Source organism: Penicillium chrysogenum (genome assembly GCF_028827035.1).
Source record: "Penicillium chrysogenum strain IBT 35668 chromosome Unknown utg000005l_segment0_segment0, whole genome shotgun sequence".
NCBI lineage: Eukaryota > Fungi > Ascomycota > Eurotiomycetes > Eurotiales > Aspergillaceae > Penicillium > Penicillium chrysogenum.
The window spans coordinates 3,375,671-3,398,692 of NW_026622753.1; the positions used below are offsets into that span (position 1 = coordinate 3,375,671).

Below are 23,022 nucleotides of genomic sequence, written 5' to 3' on the forward strand. Positions count from 1 at the left end.
AGAATCATTCTCCTCGGGTTATGTACGGACTCGTCTGAAGTGGGTGACTATAATAAGCCCGGCATTCGAGCAGGGCCTATTAGTCTAAGATGTCTCAGATATCTTTGATATGAGTATTTAGGATGCACATATCACAACCGTCTCGGGGGAGTGTAAAAAGAACTAAACACGGAGTTGACATGTGCATAGAGGCCTCTCTTAAGTAGAACCAGAAACAAGACTCATCTCCTCCTCCCACCACCCAGCAAAGATATTCAACCTCTCCGTCCGTACCCTAGCCATCTCTCTCCCCGTGGTAGTCTTCATCATCCCCTCCAGCTTGACCAACTTGTCCCCAAAATGCTCAATGGAATTATCCATCTCCCATTTCCCATCAACGCAATACTTCTTCCCTACAGCTCCAAGGAAGGTAAAACACCTGCCGATTCCAACAGCCCCGATGGCATCAAGTCGATCAGCATCTTGGACGACTCCAAGCTCGACAAACCCATCCTCATCAATCATCCTCCGGATCAACGCCGGATCCTTGCATTCAGTCGTATAAGAAACATGCGATACGATCGTCTGAACCCGGGATGCGAGGTCTGGCGACGCACCCCGCGCAAGGAGCGCATGCTGCACCATCGTCGTTGGGTCGAGTTCTTGGCTTCCAGGAGCTGCATCGATCTTGGATAGGTATTTTCTGTCACCGATGTCGTGTAACAAAGCTGCGAGTTTCACAACTGCCCCGTTGTATTGCGTTGTCGGGTGCAGTGCCCGCTCCGCTTCCAGGATCTTGTTGGCGAGCGCTCCGACTCTGTGGACGTGTGCTGGGTTATGCGATGGGTCATGGCCTGACATGCACTCTGTCACGAAAGCGGACATGTCCTTGAAGAGCGCTTGGAATTCTTCGCTGGTATCATCCATTGTGGGGCTTTTGATCCGGTTGTTAGGGGGTTTTCTTTTTGTTACTTCGATGGTACGGACTGAAACCAAAGACCTATGCCAACGATGCAAGTTTGATTTGTATACCGAGGCGACTACTGGATTTTTCGTTCCTGGGAAACAGTACATTTGAAGAAATTACCGAATTGCAGTAAACAACCCGTTTTGGCGGTGAATGGTACTCGACTCTTTTGTCGCGTCAACTTATAGCTGCAGAGATAGCCCCGACACGCGTGTCACAGTTTTACGTGGAAACTGGTTCAATTTATTGACGATATAGACAAGCCCGTACATTGTACATGTAGGGTGCTAACTTTGCGGGGCCTGATCTGCAAGGAAGGCAATGTGGTTAGGAACAATATAAGTTGAGAAATTACTACAAGCTTCATGGAACGTGAATAGATCCGAGTCCGCTGGCTGCAAATTGCGATCATTCCATTAAATAAGGCTCCGAGAGGGTAGTCAAGATACTATCACACGGAAGAAAGTAAAATTATGTTACAAGGCCAACAGGGCTACCCCATAGATCCAGATCGGAGATAGTCCTGTAAGACCATGCCGAATTACAAGGCAGTCGACCGAAGACCCGATCCAATCTTCTCACAGAGCAAAAGCAGCAACAACCAGGCCGAAGAGGCCAGCAGCGGAGGTACCGAGCTTGACATTGGCAGCGGCATTGGTAGTCTCCTGCGAGGAGCCCGAGGAGCTGGTAGCAGTGCCTGAGGAAGAGGAGTCATCGTTGTCGTTGTTGTCATTGCTGTCATTGTCACCCGAAGCTAAAGGCTGACGTTAGTGGAGTCTCCATCGACAAAATGAACGTGGACATACACTTGGAACCGGTGCTCGACGAGTCAGAGCTGGTCTGGGTGGCAGTATTGCCGGTACCAGTGGAGGTGGTGGAAGAGTGGGTTGCGGTTGCACCGCTGCCGTTGCCGCCCCAGAAGTGCGAGCTGTAGCAGGACCGCTCACACTCGGCGTACTTTTGAGTGTCGGCAACGGAGCCAGTGCCCTGAGGACAGGCAGCAACACACTCGTTGGTGTCATTTGCCTGCTCATCGCTGGGACAGGGCACGTGGTAGCAGCTGGCTGTGCAGCAGATATCCCTGGCTTCGCCTAGAGTTGGGCTGAATTAATATCAAGCTAAAGATGTGTGACTGCCCGAAAGAGTAGCTTACAGCTCTTTGCGCACTCGACCTCGGGAGTACTGGTAATGATTGAAGGGTTCGCGGTGGTAGTGTCTGCGGCAGCGACAGCCAGCAAGCCCGAGAGAGCAAGGACGCTGAACTTCATGTTGAATAATATAGTAGCAAGGAATGATCAAACCAGCGAAGGGAAGAAAGTGCTAAGTAGTGACAGTATTTGGTAGAAAAGAGTGATAGAGTTGGGGTGGGAAAAGGGCAGACAGTCAAGTATTAAATATTATTTGATTATTGGGATAACAAGTACAAAAGCAAACGGACACCCTTGGCACACACCTGCTATTTCATTCGTGATGTCTCAGATTTTAATCCGAGGATGTCAAAGTTACTGAAATTTGACGCTTTAGTTATGATCAAGTTCATCCAACTGATGCACGGCAATTACCTTACTCCCCTGGACCAGTATATTGTGCAGGACAATCTCCCCCTTGGGAAGGGATCTTCTACTCCGTAGTTTTTGGGGCAAAGTGAGACCCTGGGGAACAGTAAACCCAAACTGGACAATATTGATTGACTGCATTAGCGTGTGAGTAAGGGACCGACCGATTCTCTGCTCGGGTACATTGCCGTTCCTATTGGCCCTCAAACCAGGGAGAACCTTGAAAGTCACAAAGAGACACAGAAGACAAGCTTAAAGGATGGATGTACTTTGTACTCCATACTCCATACTCTGTAGTACGAAGTGCAATTCATGTGGCTACTGTTTGTCAGGTGGAATATCAAAACAGAAATGTCCTCTAAGGGGTAGGATCAGGCAGTTGGTCAATATGATAAACATGTACTCGGTAGGCACTGTATACCCCGCAAATCGTCTAGGCTCGGCTATTGAGACTCAAGACAATGCAAACCATACAAACATCATATCACCTGACTACGCGTCGTGTCGCGAGATTGCTCATACGGAGTACAACGGCAATGCCTTTCAATTATTCGCGCGATGTCGACAGATTCCGGGTCGGATTACTTCGATGATGACGATTTTGTAGTCCCTGGGACCCCCGATGGACCCTCCCGTCCCACAAAACGCCGCCGTATTCGAAGTCGCGGGGAAGAGCGTGAAGGTCAAGATGACGGTTCTTCGATAGAGTCGTTCTCTGATATGGAGGATGACGGGTTACCCTCCCGGGGCCGAGAATCGCCTCGCGATCTCGAAGAATACCAGAATCGCTCCAAAAATAAGAGCTGTGTACTGAAGCAAGCCAGCGTCCAAAATGACATGTTCGTCACACAGCTCACGCAACCTTCCTCAAGCCCCGAACGAATACGGGGTGCACGATGGCAGAAGCCTGCTGCGAAACCGCCTCCCCCAAAATTTGAAGCTGGAGGACCAGATGGTGCTGGTGGACAGGAGAGGAATCATTCCCATGATGATGAGGAGGAGTTGATGGCCGCTATCGCGGCTTCCTTAGACTCATTTGAAGAGGAGAAAACAACCAGAGCGATATTACAACCCCCGAGTTTATCAAACAATACTGCTCCGAAAAGGCTTGCCTCGCCGGAAAAGACAAACACGCACGTCTCCGCGGATGTCCCGTTTGAGCTGGAGGACATACCTGAAGGCGCATTCGATTCCTCGCCATCATTGTCACCAGTAGCACGACCAGTCCAGCCTGCAGGTCCACAATTTAATCAACAAGGCTCATTTCGACAGCCCCATCTCAGACAGAGCACGTTATTCGGCATGGTTGCTCCAAACCTCGAGGTCTTGGTCCCGCGCCAACCAGACTGGGGCCCGCCAGAAAAGACTGAGCTACCAACCCAACACAAACTTGTCAAAGACGCTTTGGATACATGGGTCTACCCCACGAATTTGGGCAAAACTAGAGATTACCAGTTCAATATCACCCAAGCAGGCCTGTTTCACAATCTACTGGTGGCCTTGCCAACGGGCCTGGGAAAGACATTCATAGCGGCTACGATTATGCTGAACTGGTTTCGCTGGACGAAAGATTCGCAAATCGTTTTTGTAGCACCGACGAAACCGTTGGTTTCACAGCAGGTATCGGCCTGTTTGGACATTGCCGGAATCCCACGCTCGGAGTCGACCATGCTCACGGGAGGAGCATCACCGGGTATTCGCGCCGAAGAGTGGAAATCAAAGCGGGTATTTTTCATGACACCCCAAACACTGATCAATGACTTGAAGACCGGAATCGCTGATCCTAAGCGAATCGTGCTGTTGGTCGTTGATGAGGCCCATCGCGCGACGGGTGCGTATGCGTATGTGGAGGTGGTCAAATTCCTTCGACGCTTCAACAACAGTTTCCGCGTGCTCGCTCTCACAGCAACGCCGGGCTCAACAGTCGAATCGGTACAGGCGGTTATTGATGGTTTGGACATAGCACGTGTCGAGATCCGTACGGAGAACTCGATCGACATTCGCGACTACGTTCACGCTCGCAATATCGAAATTGAAACATTCGAGAATTCAGATGAGATGATTTTCTGTATGGACCTCATGTCTGCAGCGTTGCAGCCCTTGCTTGACCAACTCCGAACCATCAACGCCTACTGGGGACGTGACCCTATGGGGTTGACTGCGTACGGTCTCACAGTGGCGAGGCAACAATGGATGCAGTCCGATGCTGGCCGGAATGCCAGTTTCGGCTTGAAAGGCAAAGTCAACTCCATTTTCACCGTTCTTGCTAGCTTGGCCCATGCTATTGACCTCCTCAAGTATCATGGTATCGTGCCATTCTATCGCCATATCATTCATTTCAAATCGAGTTCCGAGGGACAGAAAGGCGGAGGTGGCAAATACCAGAAGCAAGTTGTACAGGATGATAGTTTCAAAAAGCTACTCAGCCACCTTGAGCCATGGAGTAAGAATCCAGAGTTCATCGGTCATCCGAAATTGGAATATCTCAAGTCAGTGATTCTGAATCACTTTATGGATAGGGGAGAAGGGAAAGAGTTGCCGAACGGCACTAGCCAACCTGCGACCCGTGTCATGATCTTTGTGCATTTCCGTGACAGTGCTGAAGAGGTCACGAGAGTGCTCAAAAGATACGAGCCCATGATTCGGCCTCATGTTTTTGTGGGCCAATCAAGCGCGAAAGGCTCTGAAGGCATGGACCAGAAGACACAGCTCAAAATCATTGAGGATTTCAAGAAAGGCACATACAACACGATCGTTGCTACCTCCATCGGCGAGGAAGGATTGGACATTGGAGAGGTCGATCTGATCGTATGCTATGACTCGTCGGCATCGCCCATCCGCATGCTGCAGCGCATGGGACGAACTGGCCGTAAGCGGGCCGGTAACATCACTCTGCTATTGATGAAAGGCAAAGAAGAAGATTCCTATATTAAGGCGAAAGATAACTATGAAAAAATGCAGCAAATGATTGCCAGTGGCTCCCGGTTCACGTTTCATGACGATCGTTCCGCACGCATCTTGCCCGCGGGCGTTCGCCCAGTGCCCGATAAACGACATGTCGACATACCACCGGAAAACTCGCAGCAAGAACTGCCCGAACCGAAACGTAAAGGGCGGGCACCGAAGCGACCTGCGAAGGTGTTCCACATGCCCGACGATGTGGAAACAGGGTTTACTCGGGCCTCGACTTTGGGTGGCGATAAACCCCAGAAGAAGAAGGCCACTGCATCCAAAAAGGCAGCCACCCCCATAAAGGGACTCCGGACCCCCACACCCGAGCCTGTGGATGTTCCGTCGCTGGAGGACGTTGTTCTTAGCACGAGTGAGCAAAATGATCTTGAACAACATTATCAGAACATCGGTACCGCTTCTCCGCAGTTCATCCGATTCCCTCGCAATGACGCCTTTCCACGTTTGCAACTCATTGAACGACCCACAAAAAACGTCAAGCATGGGTCACTCACGCGGCGCATGGTAAAAGCCTTACAGAAGATGCACGAGGCCGGCCCTAACTGCGAGCATCGATTCCGAGATATTTTGGCTCGCGAACCACTCTTGTCAGACGAGTCGAGTCAAACGTCCCAGAAGGATTCAACCAAGAAGCCTCGGCGCAACTCAAAGCCCTTAAAAACACCATCTAAAAGCACTGCCCGACGAGCTCCCACCAAGACCACTGCAAACCGCGCTGGCGGGGAGGCTGTTTCTTTGTTATCCCCGGATCGTGAACCCAAGAATGATCCCTCTGCTTTCATGGATGATGACTTTGATGATGATGACTCGGATTTTGAATTGATGGATGCTAGCCTTTTGTTTGGTAGTGGGTCCAAACCTAAGGGTCGGAAACCCAACAGGTCCATCATTGAAGATAGTGATGAGTGAAGAACTACCTACCTACCTAGAGACAGGCGTTTTGTAAGCTCTCTGGATATGTCTAGTGATCGCTACACAATAAAGATCCGGATCGAGAAATAATGCGTACGTCAATTTCTACGGAGGATTTGGATGGACATGGAAGAGAAAGAGAGGTAGAGACCGCGAGAGAGCTGCCGGCGGGTGCTGTCTCCGTGGGCGCTGGTCCCTCAGGCCACCAAACAAAATGGGAAGGTTCGAGGACTATAACTCGGCCACCAGTGAATTTTTCTTTGCCGTAGCCTTGAGGCCTTCTCTGGTGGTGTCAATGCCAAATTTGTTCTTGAAATATTCCCTGAGCTTCGCCGTCATTGGTAGTTTTTCTGGAATTGTATCCTGGTATCTGAAGCCTCGCTGTGTCTGCTGTCCGGCCTCGGGTCTTCTGGATTTTTGCTTGAGACCAGCATGGCATTTAGCACTGCAAGCTGGTAAGCCAGAGCTAGGTTCCCATTTCCAACCAGAACCAAATAGGAAACCACAGAAGCCGCAGAAGATATCTAAGTGCAGGATGTGATGTTTGAATATCGGTAGATAGCCACTATTGCTGAGAATTATGGAGCACTGCTGACAAAGTGACCCCTGCAAAGCTTCACACCAGCATGGATATGTATTCTTTCCATAAGTAGGCTTTTTGCACCAACAGCAATTTCGATCCTTTCCCCTTCTGTCGGGAGGAACTGTGTCGTTGGTTCTCTTCTTCGCTGGTTGAAAAGCGGTCGCGGGGGACCCTGCTTCACGGCTGTCTTTAGTGGCCATTGGGGGCTCTGCTTTGCGGCTGTGTTTGGCCGTCTTTGTACGCTTCGCCGTGGGGTCCGTAACCAATTCAAGGACGTGTTCATTTAGATTGACACCTTCCTGGCCTTCGGAGACCTCATCCTCTCGCAGCAAGTCACCGTCTTCCCCCTCGGAAAGCTTCTTGGTAGAGTCCGCATGCTCCAAGTCCCACTCGGCCTGCTTCTGAGTGTGGAGCTTCCTCATCTCTTGGAGTTGCAACTCGGTGAATTTGCGAGAGAAAAGAGAAGGATTGTCCCGCGGAATTATTCTTGGCTCAGGTGTTTTATTCGGATCCTTGGGGCGACTAGGGCTCGTGATCATGGCGAGTAAGATGCCCCTACTAACGGACCCACCAATAGTCTCTAGGCGGGGTATATCGGAGGGTTTGAAGCCTCGAGTGTAGAGCCAGGACCAGATACTGTCAGTGATTGAGTCAGAGGTCAACTTGGGCTCGCCGTCTTCCTCGCGTAACCTTATGCGCACCAACTCGGATAATGCTACCCGTGACCTGAAATAGAACGGTTGAATCCCTCGCGTTCGCGTGAGGCAAGCAGCAACTTTTATTGCGAGGGAAACCATTGTACCACTCCTCCAGTCATCTGAGTAAAGTGCCGATAAAGGTGCCAAAGGGTTCAAATAAACCCGTGTGACCACAGACTGCTCGATCTGTAGGAATGCCTCCAACGAGGCTTGTCCAAAAGCGAGTGTTCTTTTCTCAAACGAAGACTAAGGTAGAACAGACATCCTCGAGGCATTGATCCCGCATAAGATGATCACCTGCAGGTTGGAATTATCGATGATCTGACGATTGATGTCCCTCAGACGTGTGTGGCCAGGTCCGGCCAGCTTGAGTTTTCTGGGGACAAACGGAGCCTGGAAATTGAACGGCCAAGTAAGACAGTTTTCTTTGTGGAAACCAACAGATCTCAAAGCCAAAGGAAAGTGTGTCTGATAAGTACGCTCTTCACCACCTTCGAGAGAGGGAATATCGAAGTCTAGGACAAATCCAATGCGAGCCTCAGTTGAACCAATTGGAAATGCCCATAGATGCCTCTCAACACCTTGCTGCTCCAAATAAGCAGCCACGTCCTTACCAATCTCTGTGTTAGCGATGGGAGACAGTAGATTGCTCGATGGTCCATCGGTTGCTTCACCCCTAACAAAGGCACAAAGATAAGGTTTTATCTGCTCGCGAAATGCGCCCTCGATCTCTGTGTAGCTGGATCTTCGAGAGGATGGCTGAAGCGACGATCTTTGCTTTTGCTGTAGCTCCTTTGACCTAGCCTCGGCGAACTGTCGCGTCTCGGGACTAGGTGACGATAGCAGCCACTTACGGAACTCTGCTCTTTCGCTTGGGGACAATGTGATGTTTTGTAAGAGTGGAGAGACAACGTTGAGTCCACGAAGGGAAAATTCTTGATCGCCAAGAAAACGAGTAAGTGTTTGCTGTGGCAACGTTTGGAAGCCGAGACAAAATATCATTTCAAGGAGGGTGTTAAGGAGTTCAAGGAGGGTGTTAAGGAGTTCAATGGATTGGTGCGTGTCTTCCTCCTCTGGTGTGATCTCCCAGAGCCTTATGAAATTCAGTTGTCGTCCCGGTTTCGAGGCAACCCAGTAGCACAGTGTGTTTATACGACCGTGTATAACTTCCGTGATGTGTTGAGGTACGCGGCGTACTAACACGGTTGCCTGGCCAGCGTATGGTCTCCAATACTCTTCGGCCTCACTAGAAGTGATATACAGCAGGTACCCACCAATAGTGGGCCATTCAGAGAGAGGATCCTGGACTCTGTGGATGTCGTCTAGCCTGATACATATGAAGATTAATAGAAGTTCCGCATATTTCTTGTGGTGTAGGCTTACATTTTCCTGGTCACTTTCTGCCCTTCCAACTGCCGTATTTCGGGCAGTATACATCCGTGGATCCTGTCTTTGAGGAGCTGTAGAGATCCAAAACATTGAATCTCAGTAGGATAAGACTTGAATTTATGCACGTGGAAATCAGGGCTGGCAAGCTTTTCGATCAGGTCGTCGGTGATGGCTGTGAGAGGAGCGAAGGTAACTTCGTGGGGTTGGAGCTATATTTTTTCCCGAATGGTTAACAGGCGCATCTTTCTAATGGGTTTCAATGGGACACACTCACATCATTGTCTATCATTGTGCCCTCTAGACTGGGTTGAGTATCTGGTCGCCACTTCCGGTCCTCTAGGTCGATTTTGTTGCCTTTCTGGTCCGGGGATGATCGTTGACGTTTCTTACCCTTCTGACCCTTCTGACCCTTCTTGGCCCTTTTCCGGTCATCGTTGATTGACTCCCAGGCACGTATGATGAATTTCCGCAAGAATCCCTCGTTCACCTTACCCTCCGCGATGGATGTCCTCAAAGCCTCCTGTTTGAGGTGGCTGTCGATGCAGGGAAGCCCTAGAGAACCAAAGTCTTCTGTCGAGCAAATCTTTTGAACTAGTCCCCAAATACCTTGGGTAACCTGTTCAAGCATATCTCTCTGTTCCTCGGTCTCCTTCTTTTCCTGGGAATGCCTTCGAGAGTAGACTCTCCTCTCCCCAAGGTCTTCCAAATCCTCACGGACAATGTATTGCAGGATCTCGTCTACGATCAGGGCATTATCTGCAACCGATCCCAGATCGTAGACCTCCTCCGTCTGGACCGGCTTCAGGGGGGTTGGGGTGGGACTGGTGGCTTCGACATTCCGTTGCTTGCAGTGGTGATAGATTCTGAGAGATAGATCGATGAAGAAGAGATAATCAACAGTCAGAATAATGGATGGACAGATACCCACAGTAACATCTATCTGCTGCCATAAAGCCTAAGGACTCAAACATACAGACAAGCAAACACTCATGCTGCCTAGCAAACAATGCATCCATGTATGGAGGAATACTATCTACGTAAGAGCAGACACTATTGTGACTGATATACTGGGCCTGTCCAGTATTATACCCCTAGTGTTTAGCCCAGGAAGGAAAATACATTGATATTGTGAATTTCCTTCTTGACTCCAACCCTGTCTGCAAAAAGTCGCACAAATCCTATATAATCTTTAGTTCCTGGAAAGGGTGATAGAGAGTGTCCAGCCACATTGTTAAATAGCAACCTTGACACTGTTTAACAAGCTTTTCCATTGGCGTAGGAGTTTCTCTTTGGGATATTGAAGTTATGAATCCTACCTGGGCATCCGTGCACAGGACGCGCGGTCTCAGGGTTACTTGAGATAATCCCAATCGTCTGAAAATTAAGACACAAAATTGAACAATCTGAATCTGACATGTTGTGTTATGTTCTAAATGCACGAAAAAAAAGAAAAAAAAAGAAGGAGGTCAACAGAAACCGCGCGGAAGAAATGTACCTAACGTCTTGCAAACCATTCCTCTAGCGACTCAGGCTCATTCGTTTCCGGCTCACACTTGACTGGTTCCTCGCTTCGGGCTTCCTCAGCCCACGCCTCCAATTCAAGAGGGTTTCTGGTGCAATGAAGTAGCACCTCCCTAGTGGCCATGGAATCCTCCAGCGCACTGTGGCCACGTTTTCCTCCCGGGATCTTCTGACCAACTAGGTCGGTCATCTGCCAAAGCCTTGAGCTTCCAAGTCTGTCGAAAGGGCCTTCCAAGCGGCCTGTACACTCCATCAGCGGTGAGAATCGATGTGTCGATAACCGTGCGGTGTATGATGCCCAGGGTGTTCAGGTCATTGTGCAGGGTGTGGCCGACAATAATGGTCTTGCTGTCCATATGATCAAAAAGCATAGTGCGCTCTGCTTTCCACCCTCAAATGGCGATGTTCCCCTTCACGGCAGCCTTCATGGCGGCATAGGTTATGCCGCTGTACTTGGTTTGCCAGTTTCGAACGATGCTGGTGGGATTGACGAAGTGGTTGATAAGGATGTCTCCAGTGAACATGTCCGCAACCACTGGAAATGCCAGCTCTTTCCGGTTACCTTCAACGGTGACCATTTCACAATCGAGGACGATGGCCTGTCGCTTTGGTGCGTCTTCCTTGTGCTCTGGGGTTGGGGTGAACTTGTTACATCTGGTCACTCCGACCGCGGGGCGACCCCGCGATCACGAATGCAGGTTGAAATCATAGTGAAGTGATGCTTCTTTAATTCTTCTTCAGTGTGTAGCTTGGTCAAGAGCTGGTTGAAAAGTTGCTCATCCTCGGTTTGGGGGAGCTTGGGATCGTTGGACGTCATGTTGCGTTTGGTTGCAAGGGTCAGGATTGATTGTGTGGGTTGGAATTGATGTTGATACTTAGTCCCAACAAGGTAGATGGGCGCAGAAAAACTAAGAAGTCTTCGAGGGTCCGTCTTCGAGGGTCTGTCTTCGAGGGAGTGTTTTCGAGAGAATAATGTAAATAAAGGGAATCAGGGATCGCAGTGCGCAAAAGCACCCATCACAGCTATAGAAAAGGCTCGGCGTCCTATATAGTTCCAAAGTTGCCAACGTTCTCATTTAACCAGTCTTTTCAGACAACGCCATATAATGTCAGACTGGATATGGCCCCCATTAGGCCGTATACATTAACCTTGGGTTTGGGGTTGGTCTAGTGGAATAATGCCGTATTTTATTCCAACAGTTTTTATGAGCCCGGTTTTCATCATCTGTAGCATCACATACCCCGAGATCTGAGCATGCAGGTGACACCGCGCGGGAGACAGCCAGTGAGAGAGGAAGTGAGAGCAAAGTGAGAGTGAGAGCAAAGTGAGAGTGAGAGCAAAGTGAGATAAGAGATAGCTCATTGCCAGTCCCGTCATCCACCATGCCGTCTGCCGAGACTTGTTGGGGGGAGAGTGACACTGCAAATATCAATTCAGGATCCAGATCTCGGAGACCAAGGCTAGATCTAGACTATGCAGCTCACCTCACACTGGAAGAGGAATATCCACCAGCTGTTGTACATGCATTCGGAGCATGCATCAATGAGAGATTCGGCACTAAGCAGAAACCGAGGAAGCGGCACATAGATCAGCTTCCCTTGAGGCTACATGCTAGCAGGGGGATGAAGGAGGGAAAAAATGTGATGTGAATCTAAGGAAAGAAGGCTGTATATGAAGCCTCCGGGAATGACAAACGAGACAAACTAGGCAAATGCTCAGTTTGCACAGAGACAAACGCATACCCTGCACACATCGCATGTATGCATGTATGCCAACAGCTTCCCCCGAGCCGCAGAGCGGTATGAATTTGAAAAGCATCCTTTTGCCAGAGAATTCATGGCAGTAGCGGATTTCGAAATTGAGACGCTCCGCAGAAAGGAGACGTTCTTCAGTTTCCGAACTAACACAAAAATCAAGGTTAATGTATATGGCCTAATAGGGGCCATATCCCAGTCAACATTTAACAATAATCCCTAATCATTACGTATTTGAGTATCCAGGAGGAGTGAATCTGGAGAAATGATTGGCCAATCTATACATAAAAGGGACTCTACGGCGAGTATAAGCACCGGAACACATGTGCAATATCTAAGAGTCAGTTGTACATGTACGTATGTAGGCAGCGAGATACGGTAATTAGTATACTATGACAAGACGCCTTTCACAACATTGTATATGTACCTTTCATTGCATAAAAGAACAGTTTGAGACAGTTCAACTGTAGTATCTACATCTCTCTGTATTCGCTCAACATCGAGGAGGAGGTGCAGTACTGAACCTCGTATCTGCCATGTAAACGGCAATAAGTGCAGCCTAAAGACAGTTAGTGTTTGTCTCCAACCAGAATGAGATACACCCACTAGCGACAAGTCAAACCCTTCAGCAACAAGAATTTCAAGCACTTGTCGTGGCATTAGGGACACATCTCCTTGAGAGGTACATTTGGGTAGCGTCTTATTCATCGTCATGCTCTCACGAACATCAACCACTTTCTGGCCGCCAACACTGGCTGAGAATCCTTGCCACGCGTAAGTGCCCGACTCTCGGACTTCGACCGTCGCCATTCTTTCGCTCTCACTTTTCGAGTCCGGCTCCATTGAGTTGCGAAATGTGAGTCGGTAAACCTTTTTCATGTCGACCCTGAAATCCACAAGTTCCTCGTCTTCCTTGCCGGGTAGTCGTACCCGCAGGGGTCTTTTCCATGCTAAGACTGCCTCGCGAGACTGGAACATTGGGAGCCCTGATGAATCGCGAAATTCACGAGCCGGAGTGTCACCATATTTGTGGCCAGTGACTGTGAACACTGTTGAGTCGTCCCAATACCTCTTGATCGTATATTCATTGGGCGAACGGTGGTCGTATTTAGGTTTTAGGTAGAGGAGAGTTTCTTCCTCGGCGATATGTTCTGGTCTGATCCCGACAGGCTGGGAGAGTGCCTTAACAGCTTTGTTTACCGATGTATTATCCTCAGTATACATGGTGGGGGTTTTTGAAGATGAAAATAGTGCAGGTCACGACATTCCAATTTGATTAAGAAGGGATCGACATGGCCCACTCTCCAGTACATCAGTCTTTCGAGCGTGATCGATTCAATCTATTTCCTTGACAGGACAGGAGGCGTCCAGAAAGGGAGTGTCGGAAGATCGAATGTTACTCCAAGCTTGACCCCTCACCTGGGCATTTCCCCCTCTTCAGGGAGATAAGCCAGATAAGCGCAATTTATAAAGCACCTGGGGGTCACTGCGCTTGATTTCGAGGGGCTTCTGACGTCTTTACCTCCCTGAATATTTTCTATTATGGAATATCGCTTATGGTTGGCCGGTAAAGAGCAAGATGGGAATGCAGACCCGTGGGTAACGGCTATCCTGAAATACGAACTAGCACTGACAAGTCTCCAGCATTCCCATCGAAGATCCGGCAACCGGGGAGATCTTTGCCCAGTAAGCTAAGTCGCAAAAGCTTTTGACCCCAGCCTAACCATTGACAGATGTCACGCAGCCTCGCCAGAAGACGTCGAGGCCGCCATCTCTGCCGCCCACGCAGCATACAGGTCCGGCGTATGGTCGCGCGCGAGTCGTCACCATCGCGCCGATGTGCTAGACAAATGCGCAGTGCTTCTCTCCGATGCCCTTCCGCAGCTCATCTCAACAGAGTCGAAGCAGACGGGTCGTGTGATTCGGGAAATGAATGCCCAGGTCCCATCTTTGACAAGATGGTTCAAATACTATGCCTCCCTGTTACGAGTCGAGGAACGGTCTGTTCTCCCGACGATGGGTAAACTGCATAACTTTGTCGACCGAGTGCCTCTCGGAGTGGTCGTTCAAATCACCCCGTTTAACCACCCGTTGCTGATCGCAGTGAAAAAGCTTGCTCCAGCGCTTGCCGCTGGAAACAGTGTCATAATTAAGCCTAGCGAGCTGACTCCATTGACGACTCTTTTGTTGGGCAAGATCCTCCGCGAGGCGGGGATTCCGGATGGCGTGTTGAGCGTCTTACCTGGCTATGGAGCTACCACCGGCAAAGCACTGGTTGAGCATCCCTTGGTGAGAAAGGTGGATGTGACCGGTGGCACCGAGGCCGGGAGGGCAATTGGGAGGATTGTTGGTGGCAATCTGGCGAAATACACAGCCGAGTTAGGCGGAAAGGCGCCTTTGATCGTATTTGAGAAGGCCAACATCGATACGGCGATCAACGGAATCGTCTTTGGAAGCTTCATCGCAAGTGGACAGACGTGTGTGGCCAGCACCCGGATTATAGTGCAAAACTCGATTATGGACGAGCTACTGCACAAGCTCAAGGCTAAGATCGAGAACATTACACGCCGAATCGGGGCCCCGAGCAACCCTGAATCAACCATGGGACCACTTATCTCCGAGAAGCAGCTGCTAAATGTGGAACGTCTCGTCAACGGCGCTCTAGATGGAGGAAATGCGGTCTCTGTCATCGGTGCAAAGCGGATGGTTTCTCAGAGCCCGCTTGACGGATTTAACTTCGAGAAAGGATACTTCTACGAACCGACGCTGCTTACATCCAGCAAAGAAAGAAACAGTATTGTGAAGACATCCATCTGGCGCGAAGAGGCCTTCGGTCCTGTTATTGTCGTTGCTGGTTTCGATACGGAGGAAGAAGCAATTACGTTGGCGAATGATACCGAGTTTGGATTAGGAGCCGGTGTATGGACACTCGATCTTTCCCAGGCTTTCCGAGTCTCTGAGCAGATTGATGCAGGAATTACTTGGGTGAATACCCATCATAGAAATGACCCTAGCAGTCCATGGGGAGGTGCAAAGTCTGCGAGTGGAGTTGGAAGCGAGAACGGGATCGAGGCTTACAATGCATACACGACATCGAAAAGCACAATCATAAACTATGCTTCTCCTGATGAGTCCTTGGCTGCGGAGGACTGGTTTGGAGATGGCTCCGGCAGTGTAAGATATGGTTGAACGGGGTGATTATTGCTAGTTTCTCCGGGCTGCCTTACTCAAGTCTTTGAAGGAATTAGCATCGGCATAAGAGAATTCCCAATATATGTGATTAGCGGAACCTTCAAAGACAGAAAAGTATTAGATAGAAGATATTATGTCCACCTCTAGCCACCTCCAAAGCGGCATTTCACCATGGTCTCTTTTTTAGTCTGTCTTTGGAGGTAATCCCCTGATGTCATTCGTGTCTTCTTGTAAATAAATAGACAAAAAGCTAAGAAAGTAGCAAATGACTGTGCTACTTAAATATCCAAGATCTATATCTGCGTTAACCGGGAACTGCCCGTAAGAAATGCATGATGTCATACCCAACAGCTCGGATACTACCAAGCGTGGCGTTGGTTTAGTTCTTCAAACATACATCACTCGCGAATTAATTAACTTATGTGAAATCTGCCAAATCAAAGTTCGATACAATCTTCACCATGCCACTCTGGGGTCGCAAGTCCACGGGGCCACCCGACCCTCAAAATGGGGAAGAAGATCGACACGTCCCAGAGCAAAGATCCGAAGAACCTACTGAGCGCTCAAGACTGCTTCCTGCAGATAGGAACGAAGGATTCCTAAGCCCAGATGATCCTGCAGTGAGTCCAATAAATAGAAACACTCCACAAATCACACCCTAAAGACAAGTTATAGCTAACACGAGAACCAGGTGTCCCCCTACAATCTATGGAGTGTGCGCGCGGTGCGCGGCGTGTCACTCGTCGCATTGGCACTGAGCTTCATATGGTGGACATTCCTGCTGGTCTCCATATTCGTTAGTCCACCGATGATCCACCCGCGGGGATCGGGCTTTTTTGCCTTCGCATATACCACCTTGGCGACAGGATACCTCATCTTTGGACTCTTGTTCTTCGCCGTGCCATCCAAGTCCATGACAATATGGGCCATTACACTTGCCGCTCTGCTTTTGGTCGATATGTTTATTATCCTCGCTGTACCGCGGATCCGTCTCGAAGAGGGTTGGGTGGGGATTGCTTCCGTCGTCTGGGTAGCTCTGATCTCCATCTACCAGGCCGTCCAGAACAGAGCTGTTGCTTGGGGTAAGCGGGAAGAGGAAGAGCGTCTTACCGGCCGAGAAGAGACTCGACGCTCTCTGCTGGAGTGGAGTGCTGTTCTCGCTGAAACGATTTTACTGGCTGCCATGGCGATCGCGGCTGTCATGTTCACAGCGACTCTTATCTTGCGTGCTTTCGACGCCGGGCTCAAGCCTCCGGGCGAGCGATACTCGGTGCACGGCAATACCTATCAAGTTCATCTTGCTTGTGTCGGGAACAAAACTGCAGACGACAATGCACCGACGATTCTTCTGGAGGGTGGCGATGGGCCCGTCGAACATACACTCCAACCCTTCATCGACGATGTATACAGCCGTGGCGGTATCGACAGATACTGTTACTGGGACCGACCGGGCTTCGGGTGGTCCGACAACGCCCCCTCGCCGCATTCCGCCGGCATGTCAGCAGACGTGCTGGCAGAGGCCCTAGCTCTTGCCGGCGAGACCGGTCCGTGGATAGTTGTTTCCGCTGGAGTCGGCAGTCTTCATTCGAGGCTGTTTGCCAGTCGCAATCTTCTCGAAGTTCGCGGCATCTTCATGATTGATCCCCTCCATGAGGCATACCTGGGGGACATTGGGCGACCTGGTCGTGGATTTTTGCTCTGGCTTCGTGGTATCGTTTCTCCGTTGGGATTAGATCGGCTTGCGGGTGCCCTTTTGCGCGGCCGTTCTCGCCAGGACCGCGTTATGGGACGTGCGGCTTACCAGTCTGGGAAATACATCAAAGCAAAGCTACAGGAAAGCCTCGTGGCTGTCACCATGACTGCTGCTGAGATGCAGTCTTCTCGCCATATCGAGATGGGTCATGCTCCTGTAGTGGTTGTGAGCTCTGGGCAAGAAGTCCGCAAGAATTCTCAGTGGGAAGAGCGGCAGGAGAATCTGTCTCATATTACAGATAACCTTTTATCTTGGGATATTGCTGACGATGCACCCCATGAAGTATGGAATACCGGACAGGGACGAGAGATATTGGAGAGACGTTTGAAGGAGCTTGTTTCAAAAAGTCAGGCATAAGAGTCAAAAGGGGGTCATCACCAGTGGCTCCTTGGGGAGTTGACATCTCTATTCGGGCATTTATGGGCAGTGCAATACTGTAGGAGTCAGGAAATTTGTCATGATTGTGTACTACAGACCATGCGACTAAGTATTTACCCACGCGCATTTTCACCCCATGGAATATAGCCTTGTCCATAGAAAGTGTAGGGAGTAGCGGGATTGGATTCTGTAAGACACAAATTGCAACAAATATAGGCAAATCTCAGTGCGTCAGAAGAAATTAACTAGCTACTGCAGTATCCAGATACATAAGACAGTAAGGAACTCTTGCTCATACCGAGGGGGAGAATATAGCATAGGTAATCACCCCAATCCTTGCCTCGTTGGTCCTCTATAGATAGGCCCCCAATTGCCTATTGCGACGGTACCGCGACTAACGGCACCGATATAATTGCCTTTTGAGGTTCCGTAGTTAGGAGAGATAGCCACTGTTGCTTGGCTGAGTATTATCTTCAGCCATAGTATGGTCTGCTTCTGGAGCGTTGTCTTGCTTCATAGCTGCGTTCTTCTGTAGGGTGTGTGAAATTAAGTATTGACCCTTCTGAGCAGTCGAGCAGGGGCTTCCGTACTATATCATTGCTGGAACCACAAGCCAGTAAGTGAGCTCTGGAAAGACTGGAAGGGAGGTTCTCGTGAAGTGTTCAGGTATTACGGATTTCCAGCCGAAGCGAATTACAACGCATGTTCGTCTTAAATTAGATGTGCCGGGTGACGTGTCTCGAGAGGGGGTAAGACTAATGCGTAGTCCCTGTCTGTTGGACGGAGTAAGATATGGGCTTACTCTGCTCGAGAACATTTGAATACATGTATCCCTCAACTGCTTTGGCCCCGAGACATGAATTCCAAAACATTCCATCCCATACCTACGTGCATTTCCATAGCCCATCGTGGCATCCACCTGTAGCGTCGATCTGGACGCATTCATATCGAAAGACTTCTACTTAATATTTATGTTACGCAGATCAGATTAGACAAGCCCTGAGACAAGAGCACCAGTGAATTATCTAATTACAGCACAGTCAAGGGCCGTGAGACGCGTAAGACGCAAACCAAATTTCGACTGTATCGTCGGAAATGCAGTGATATCGTGCAGAGCTTTAACCTGCTATAACCAGCCGACGAACCCAAGGACTTTCTGACTTCCATTCTCAGCAACGAATCTCCGTCTCGGGTCCGGGAATCATCCATAACTTGGAAAGAAGGCAATGAACAGTCACTAGTGCTTCCCTGTAACTTTTTGGGGCAACACGGGTGGGGAAAGCTGAACCGAAGGGTGTAGGGGGAGTGCGATGAAAACCGAACGGCGAAAAGGCGAAACCCGTTACTCTAAACTAGCTCCCTTAAACCTCTTAGCAAGCTGGTCACTCTCGGAACTGGGAGATATGGACCGGGGTAAGATGGAGGATGGGGGGTTGCGGCGTTTCCGGGTTTGGGAATCCGAGCGAGAAGACTCGGCCGGTGTGGGCCAGGGGCGCTTAGGGGGGCGCTCACCACTCTCTTGAAGGATTGTCATCAACGTGGCCCATCCAGGGGTATTCACAAGCTGCATGCCCTCGACGGCGGATTTCGTTCTGGCGACGCGGCAGAGGAGTGACTCCTCATCCTGTTGAAGAAGACAGTTAGTGTCACGTACGCTTAGATTAAAAGATGCACACAAAACACTGACCTTGCTGAATGTACCGACTCCATGCAAGAAGCATAGGATGTGGAAGTCGGAAACGCCTTGGATAGCTTTATCGGGATCACCGTGGGACATGAGTTTTTGGGCAACGTGTCGAAGCTCTTGGCTCTCGCCGATGACTTCGCGGTTCTCGATAGGGAAGCGACTGTCGGTGAATAACGGGAATGACTTTGTTGGGAATCCGTGGGTGAGGGTGACTAGTAGGAAATCGACCGGGAAACTCGGCTCCGCGCTTTCCTGAACGCTCGCACCGTACTCATTAATCCGCCGGTAGAAGACTTCGGGGATGTATCGTGTCCTGCTTCCGAGATCTTCGTCATGCTCTGATTGCACCAACATCACGGTCGGGTCAGCCGAGGGCTCGACGATATCTCCCCGAACCATCTCAACTGCAGACACGGATGCTTGGTACGAGCTGACAGAAATCGCACCTGCCTCGTCTCCGCTGAGCACACATGTTACGAAATCCGAGCCGAACTGTCCTGTCCGGCTCCATTTCGTTGACTTGGGATTTTGTGCCTGGAGTCGTGCAGCGAAGGCGATTTCGAGTGAAGACAAGTAGTATGAGTCGATGTGTCGCTTGCAAACAACTGAACCATCCCCACGGCCGGCATCAATCAAGTCAGTAAATATGACACCAACCTTCTGCAATCCGCACAGACGGGCTACCTCGTCCACTTCCTTTTCGTTATGCCAGTCATGGAGTGTTACGCCATCGATTTCGCCCGTTTGCGGGGGCTCGTAGATTGCTTCCACGACAGCCTTCACACCCAGTGGTACTTCCGCGTACTCCTCATACGTCCCATACAAAAAACCCAGCCGTTGAGCACCAGACTTTCGCCAGAAATTAAGGAGGGAATTGATTAAATCAGGAGATGAGAACTCCACATGGTCTACCATGCGGAATTCCTGGGGTTGCAGACTGATTGCACTTGGTTGACATTTGGTGCAAATGCCCTCCGGCCAAGGCGAATGTCCCGATGGGCAGTCGGTTCGCACTCGGTAATATGGTTCGTTGAGAGGAGGCATAAACGAGGTTCCCATTTCAGGCTTGTTGGTTGCGGCATTGATTTTCCGCAGGTATGAGTGGAAAGAAAGGTGCTTGATTTTCTTCTCTGCCATGTTGTTCGCATCGTAAGGCTCGAGCGGCATGCAGTAATCACACATCCCTCGCGGACCATGCCTGCACATCTTCTGGTCCATGCCGCGCTTGATCTTTCCATCTTTCTTGTCTAGTAGATTGTCTAGCGGTGACTGCTGCACCAGCTCCCACGGGTTCTTGATTGGAGTGGAGGAACTTGGTTGTGGACGGATCGGAACTGTCTGCTCCTTGGGGATCGGTGCTCCATTAAGTCGGTGTTCTGTAGTGGTAGATGTGTCGCCGTTCGAGGGTCCATTCTGTTGTGTCTGCTCCTGGTACCCAATAAAGAGCTTATCGCCATGCCTTCAAATCAGCGGCGCGTGAGTAATTCATTCTGTAAAGGTTAATATGGTACTTGGCACTTACTTGAGGCCAACCTGCTGAAGGGAAACTCCTTGTAGGCTCTCTAGTAGTCTCTCCTCACCACCTGTGCCGATCGGTTTATTTGAGAGGGCAATGGACGAAGGTTCGACATTTGACGGGAGGTGTCCTAAAATCTGATGGCGGTTACCGGATTAGATTTTCGCTGTCGAACTGCTATCGTTCCCTTCTGAGGAAGGGCCGACAAATACCTTTTCCTGAAGTGATGGGAAGAGTTCCTGCGGGCTGACCGTTAGTCGAAACTGGCCGTCTCGACTCTCGAATCGCAGAAGAATGGAGGCCATCTTAGCCCTGAGAAGGCTAAAGCTCTGTTGAAGAAAAGGTGAAGTGGCAGTGGCTTCACTTTCCGAGGAAAACTAGTGGAAGAAGAAGACAAAGAAGACACATGCAAGTGAGCTTGACTCGAAGCTTCCTTGGTCACGTCACAGCTGGCGGGCGGTATGGTATCTGCCTGACGGAACACCCCGCGGTCGGCGGTGGAGTTTTGGGCGAAGCGTCGGTAAAGTCGTTACCACAGATACAGAGCTTTAAGATGGAGAGCCAGAGCCTGTATACAACATGCACTTATGAATAAATAATTCTGAGAGGAACCCTGGAAGTGACAACCAGCAGTTCCTAGTTTAGTACCGGTGTTGGAAATGAATTGTGGTAGAATGTATGCAAATGAGGCAGAAATATGCTCAGTGGGCTGGAGGATACTACGACATAATCATCATGGAAGGTACGTAGGTAAACCATGCACATGTAACATATGTGGAAATGGAAAGTTGAACATCTACAGTTAAAAAGCAATTGACAATCATCTTCCAAAAATTTCTTCCATTAGGCTAGATATAGTTGGAATCGAGAAACGAATATGGTATGTCTGTAAAATCATAAGAATTCGAAACGCCTAAGAGAACGCCCCGGGAGAACAGCCGAAAATTGGAGGACACAAGAAGAGACATGGGCCCAATCAAAGAATGGTACATTTCTTAGGCAAGCCGCATGGCCCCTCACTGCTCTTTTCCTTCTTGGCTGGCTCCTGAGCACCCTGCTGCTCCTTGGGAGGCTGCTCGGTCTTTCGAGCGGCCGCCCCAGTAGCAGGGGTCGAGCTCTCCGGCTTCGACTCGGTACCATCATGCAGTCACTGGACCTTGGAAACAGTCTCGTAGAAGGCCTTGCCCTGAGCGGTGGCAACCTCGAGCTCAAGGGCGGAGGGCTGACGGGAACCATCGGCACCCTGTAGACGGGATGGTCAGCAAGGGAAAATGTATCGGAGTGTCGTTTTAACTTACAGCGAAGGTACCAGCACCCCAGGCGCTACCACCGTGAACCTCGTCCAGGTTGCTCAGCTGGGCGAAGACGGTCTTGTAGCCCAGAGGAACGTAGATGAAGCCGTGGTGGGCGAGAGTGCTCATCGAGGCAAGGGCAGTCGACTCCTGACCACCACCCTGAGTACCGGTCGACACGAAGAGACCGGCGTACTTGCCCCAGAAGCCACCGGTGGCCCAAATACCACCGGTCTTGTCCCAGAAGGTCTTCCACTGGGCAGGGAAGTTACCGTAACGGGTGGGGATACCGAACAGAACAGCGTCGAAGGCGAGGAGGTCGGCGGGCTCAACAACGGGGTAGCTAGCCTTGGCAGGAGCGTGCATCTTGCCCAAGACTTCCTCGTTGAGGGTCTCGGCGATCCTAGACACTCAAACGTTAATAAAGTGACGTGTGAAGGGCAACTATAATGGGGATAACTGACTGGAAGATCTCGGCTTGACCACCAGCGGACTCAATGCCCTTCTTCTCGGCCTCGGCCAAGGCCTTGATGTGGCCGTACATGGAGTACTAATCGGACAGTTAGTGAGATCTGAGAGGAATGCGTTGCCATTGGAAGACGTACGTAGACAATTGCAATCTTGGGAGCCATTATGATGATTTGAGTATAGAGTGAACGATGTAGAGGGAAAGTTGAGAGAGAAAGAGCGGGGAGGGGGGTTATTTATAAAGGGTACCACCCCGCCGGGGGGAATGTCCTGGGTACCTCCTCCACCATATTAATTAGTATGTGTTTTAAGTACCTCAATGATTAGCGAGCGCAACAGAGCTTCGCAAGAGCTATCAGTCATCGATGACAGAGCAAGGATGGAATATGATTGGCCCAAGAGGTTC

At 50.1% G+C, this 23,022-nt stretch overlaps 11 protein-coding genes across 11 annotated transcripts; 3 read left to right on the forward strand and 8 right to left on the reverse strand.

The window, feature by feature from the left end:
* Positions 1-198: 198 nt before the first annotated feature.
* N7489_009663 (HD domain-containing protein) lies at positions 199-906 on the reverse strand (the record flags this gene model as incomplete). The annotated part of the gene is made up of 1 exon (XM_056715413.1): positions 199-906. The coding sequence occupies one exon, from the start codon at positions 904-906 to the stop codon at positions 199-201; it is 708 nt and encodes a 235-aa protein (XP_056563035.1).
* Positions 907-1,524: 618 nt separating this feature from the next.
* Positions 1,525-2,214, reverse strand: N7489_009664 (uncharacterized protein; the record flags this gene model as incomplete). The annotated part of the gene is made up of 3 exons (XM_056715414.1): positions 1,525-1,700; positions 1,753-2,037; positions 2,100-2,214. 3 exons carry the CDS (start codon positions 2,212-2,214, stop codon positions 1,525-1,527), a joined length of 576 nt encoding a protein of 191 aa, XP_056563036.1.
* Positions 2,215-3,060: 846 nt separating this feature from the next.
* mph1 (3'-5' DNA helicase) lies at positions 3,061-6,381 on the forward strand (the record flags this gene model as incomplete). The annotated part of the gene is made up of 1 exon (XM_056715415.1): positions 3,061-6,381. The coding sequence occupies one exon, from the start codon at positions 3,061-3,063 to the stop codon at positions 6,379-6,381; it is 3,321 nt and encodes a 1,106-aa protein (XP_056563037.1).
* A 234-nt stretch (positions 6,382-6,615) lies between these two features.
* Positions 6,616-10,946, reverse strand: N7489_009666 (uncharacterized protein; the record flags this gene model as incomplete). The annotated part of the gene is made up of 5 exons (XM_056715416.1): positions 6,616-7,911; positions 7,963-8,992; positions 9,049-9,263; positions 9,329-9,898; positions 10,857-10,946. The coding sequence occupies 5 exons, from the start codon at positions 10,944-10,946 to the stop codon at positions 6,616-6,618; spliced, it is 3,201 nt and encodes a 1,066-aa protein (XP_056563038.1).
* Positions 10,947-10,967: 21 nt separating this feature from the next.
* N7489_009667 (uncharacterized protein) lies at positions 10,968-11,392 on the reverse strand (the record flags this gene model as incomplete). Its single annotated transcript, XM_056715417.1, has 2 exons — positions 10,968-11,203; positions 11,266-11,392. The coding sequence occupies 2 exons, from the start codon at positions 11,390-11,392 to the stop codon at positions 10,968-10,970; spliced, it is 363 nt and encodes a 120-aa protein (XP_056563039.1).
* A 1,431-nt stretch (positions 11,393-12,823) lies between these two features.
* Positions 12,824-13,554, reverse strand: N7489_009668 (uncharacterized protein; the record flags this gene model as incomplete). The annotated part of the gene is made up of 2 exons (XM_056715418.1): positions 12,824-12,889; positions 12,937-13,554. 2 exons carry the CDS (start codon positions 13,552-13,554, stop codon positions 12,824-12,826), a joined length of 684 nt encoding a protein of 227 aa, XP_056563040.1.
* A 318-nt stretch (positions 13,555-13,872) lies between these two features.
* N7489_009669 (uncharacterized protein) lies at positions 13,873-15,519 on the forward strand (the record flags this gene model as incomplete). The annotated part of the gene is made up of 3 exons (XM_056715419.1): positions 13,873-13,925; positions 13,975-14,016; positions 14,064-15,519. The coding sequence occupies 3 exons, from the start codon at positions 13,873-13,875 to the stop codon at positions 15,517-15,519; spliced, it is 1,551 nt and encodes a 516-aa protein (XP_056563041.1).
* Positions 15,520-15,983: 464 nt separating this feature from the next.
* N7489_009670 (DUF2417 domain-containing alpha/beta hydrolase) lies at positions 15,984-17,632 on the forward strand (the record flags this gene model as incomplete). Its single annotated transcript, XM_056715420.1, has 2 exons — positions 15,984-16,142; positions 16,214-17,632. The coding sequence occupies 2 exons, from the start codon at positions 15,984-15,986 to the stop codon at positions 17,630-17,632; spliced, it is 1,578 nt and encodes a 525-aa protein (XP_056563042.1).
* Positions 17,633-17,898: 266 nt separating this feature from the next.
* Positions 17,899-18,599, reverse strand: N7489_009671 (uncharacterized protein; the record flags this gene model as incomplete). The annotated part of the gene is made up of 3 exons (XM_056715421.1): positions 17,899-18,027; positions 18,053-18,102; positions 18,542-18,599. The coding sequence occupies 3 exons, from the start codon at positions 18,597-18,599 to the stop codon at positions 17,899-17,901; spliced, it is 237 nt and encodes a 78-aa protein (XP_056563043.1).
* A 396-nt stretch (positions 18,600-18,995) lies between these two features.
* npl4 (nuclear protein localization protein 4) lies at positions 18,996-21,161 on the reverse strand (the record flags this gene model as incomplete). Its single annotated transcript, XM_056715422.1, has 4 exons — positions 18,996-19,277; positions 19,341-20,799; positions 20,863-20,993; positions 21,069-21,161. 4 exons carry the CDS (start codon positions 21,159-21,161, stop codon positions 18,996-18,998), a joined length of 1,965 nt encoding a protein of 654 aa, XP_056563044.1.
* Positions 21,162-21,832: 671 nt separating this feature from the next.
* Positions 21,833-22,780, reverse strand: pst2 (putative NADH-quinone oxidoreductase Pst2; the record flags this gene model as incomplete). The annotated part of the gene is made up of 5 exons (XM_056715423.1): positions 21,833-21,985; positions 22,013-22,099; positions 22,155-22,551; positions 22,613-22,698; positions 22,754-22,780. 5 exons carry the CDS (start codon positions 22,778-22,780, stop codon positions 21,833-21,835), a joined length of 750 nt encoding a protein of 249 aa, XP_056563045.1.
* Positions 22,781-23,022: the final 242 nt, after the last annotated feature.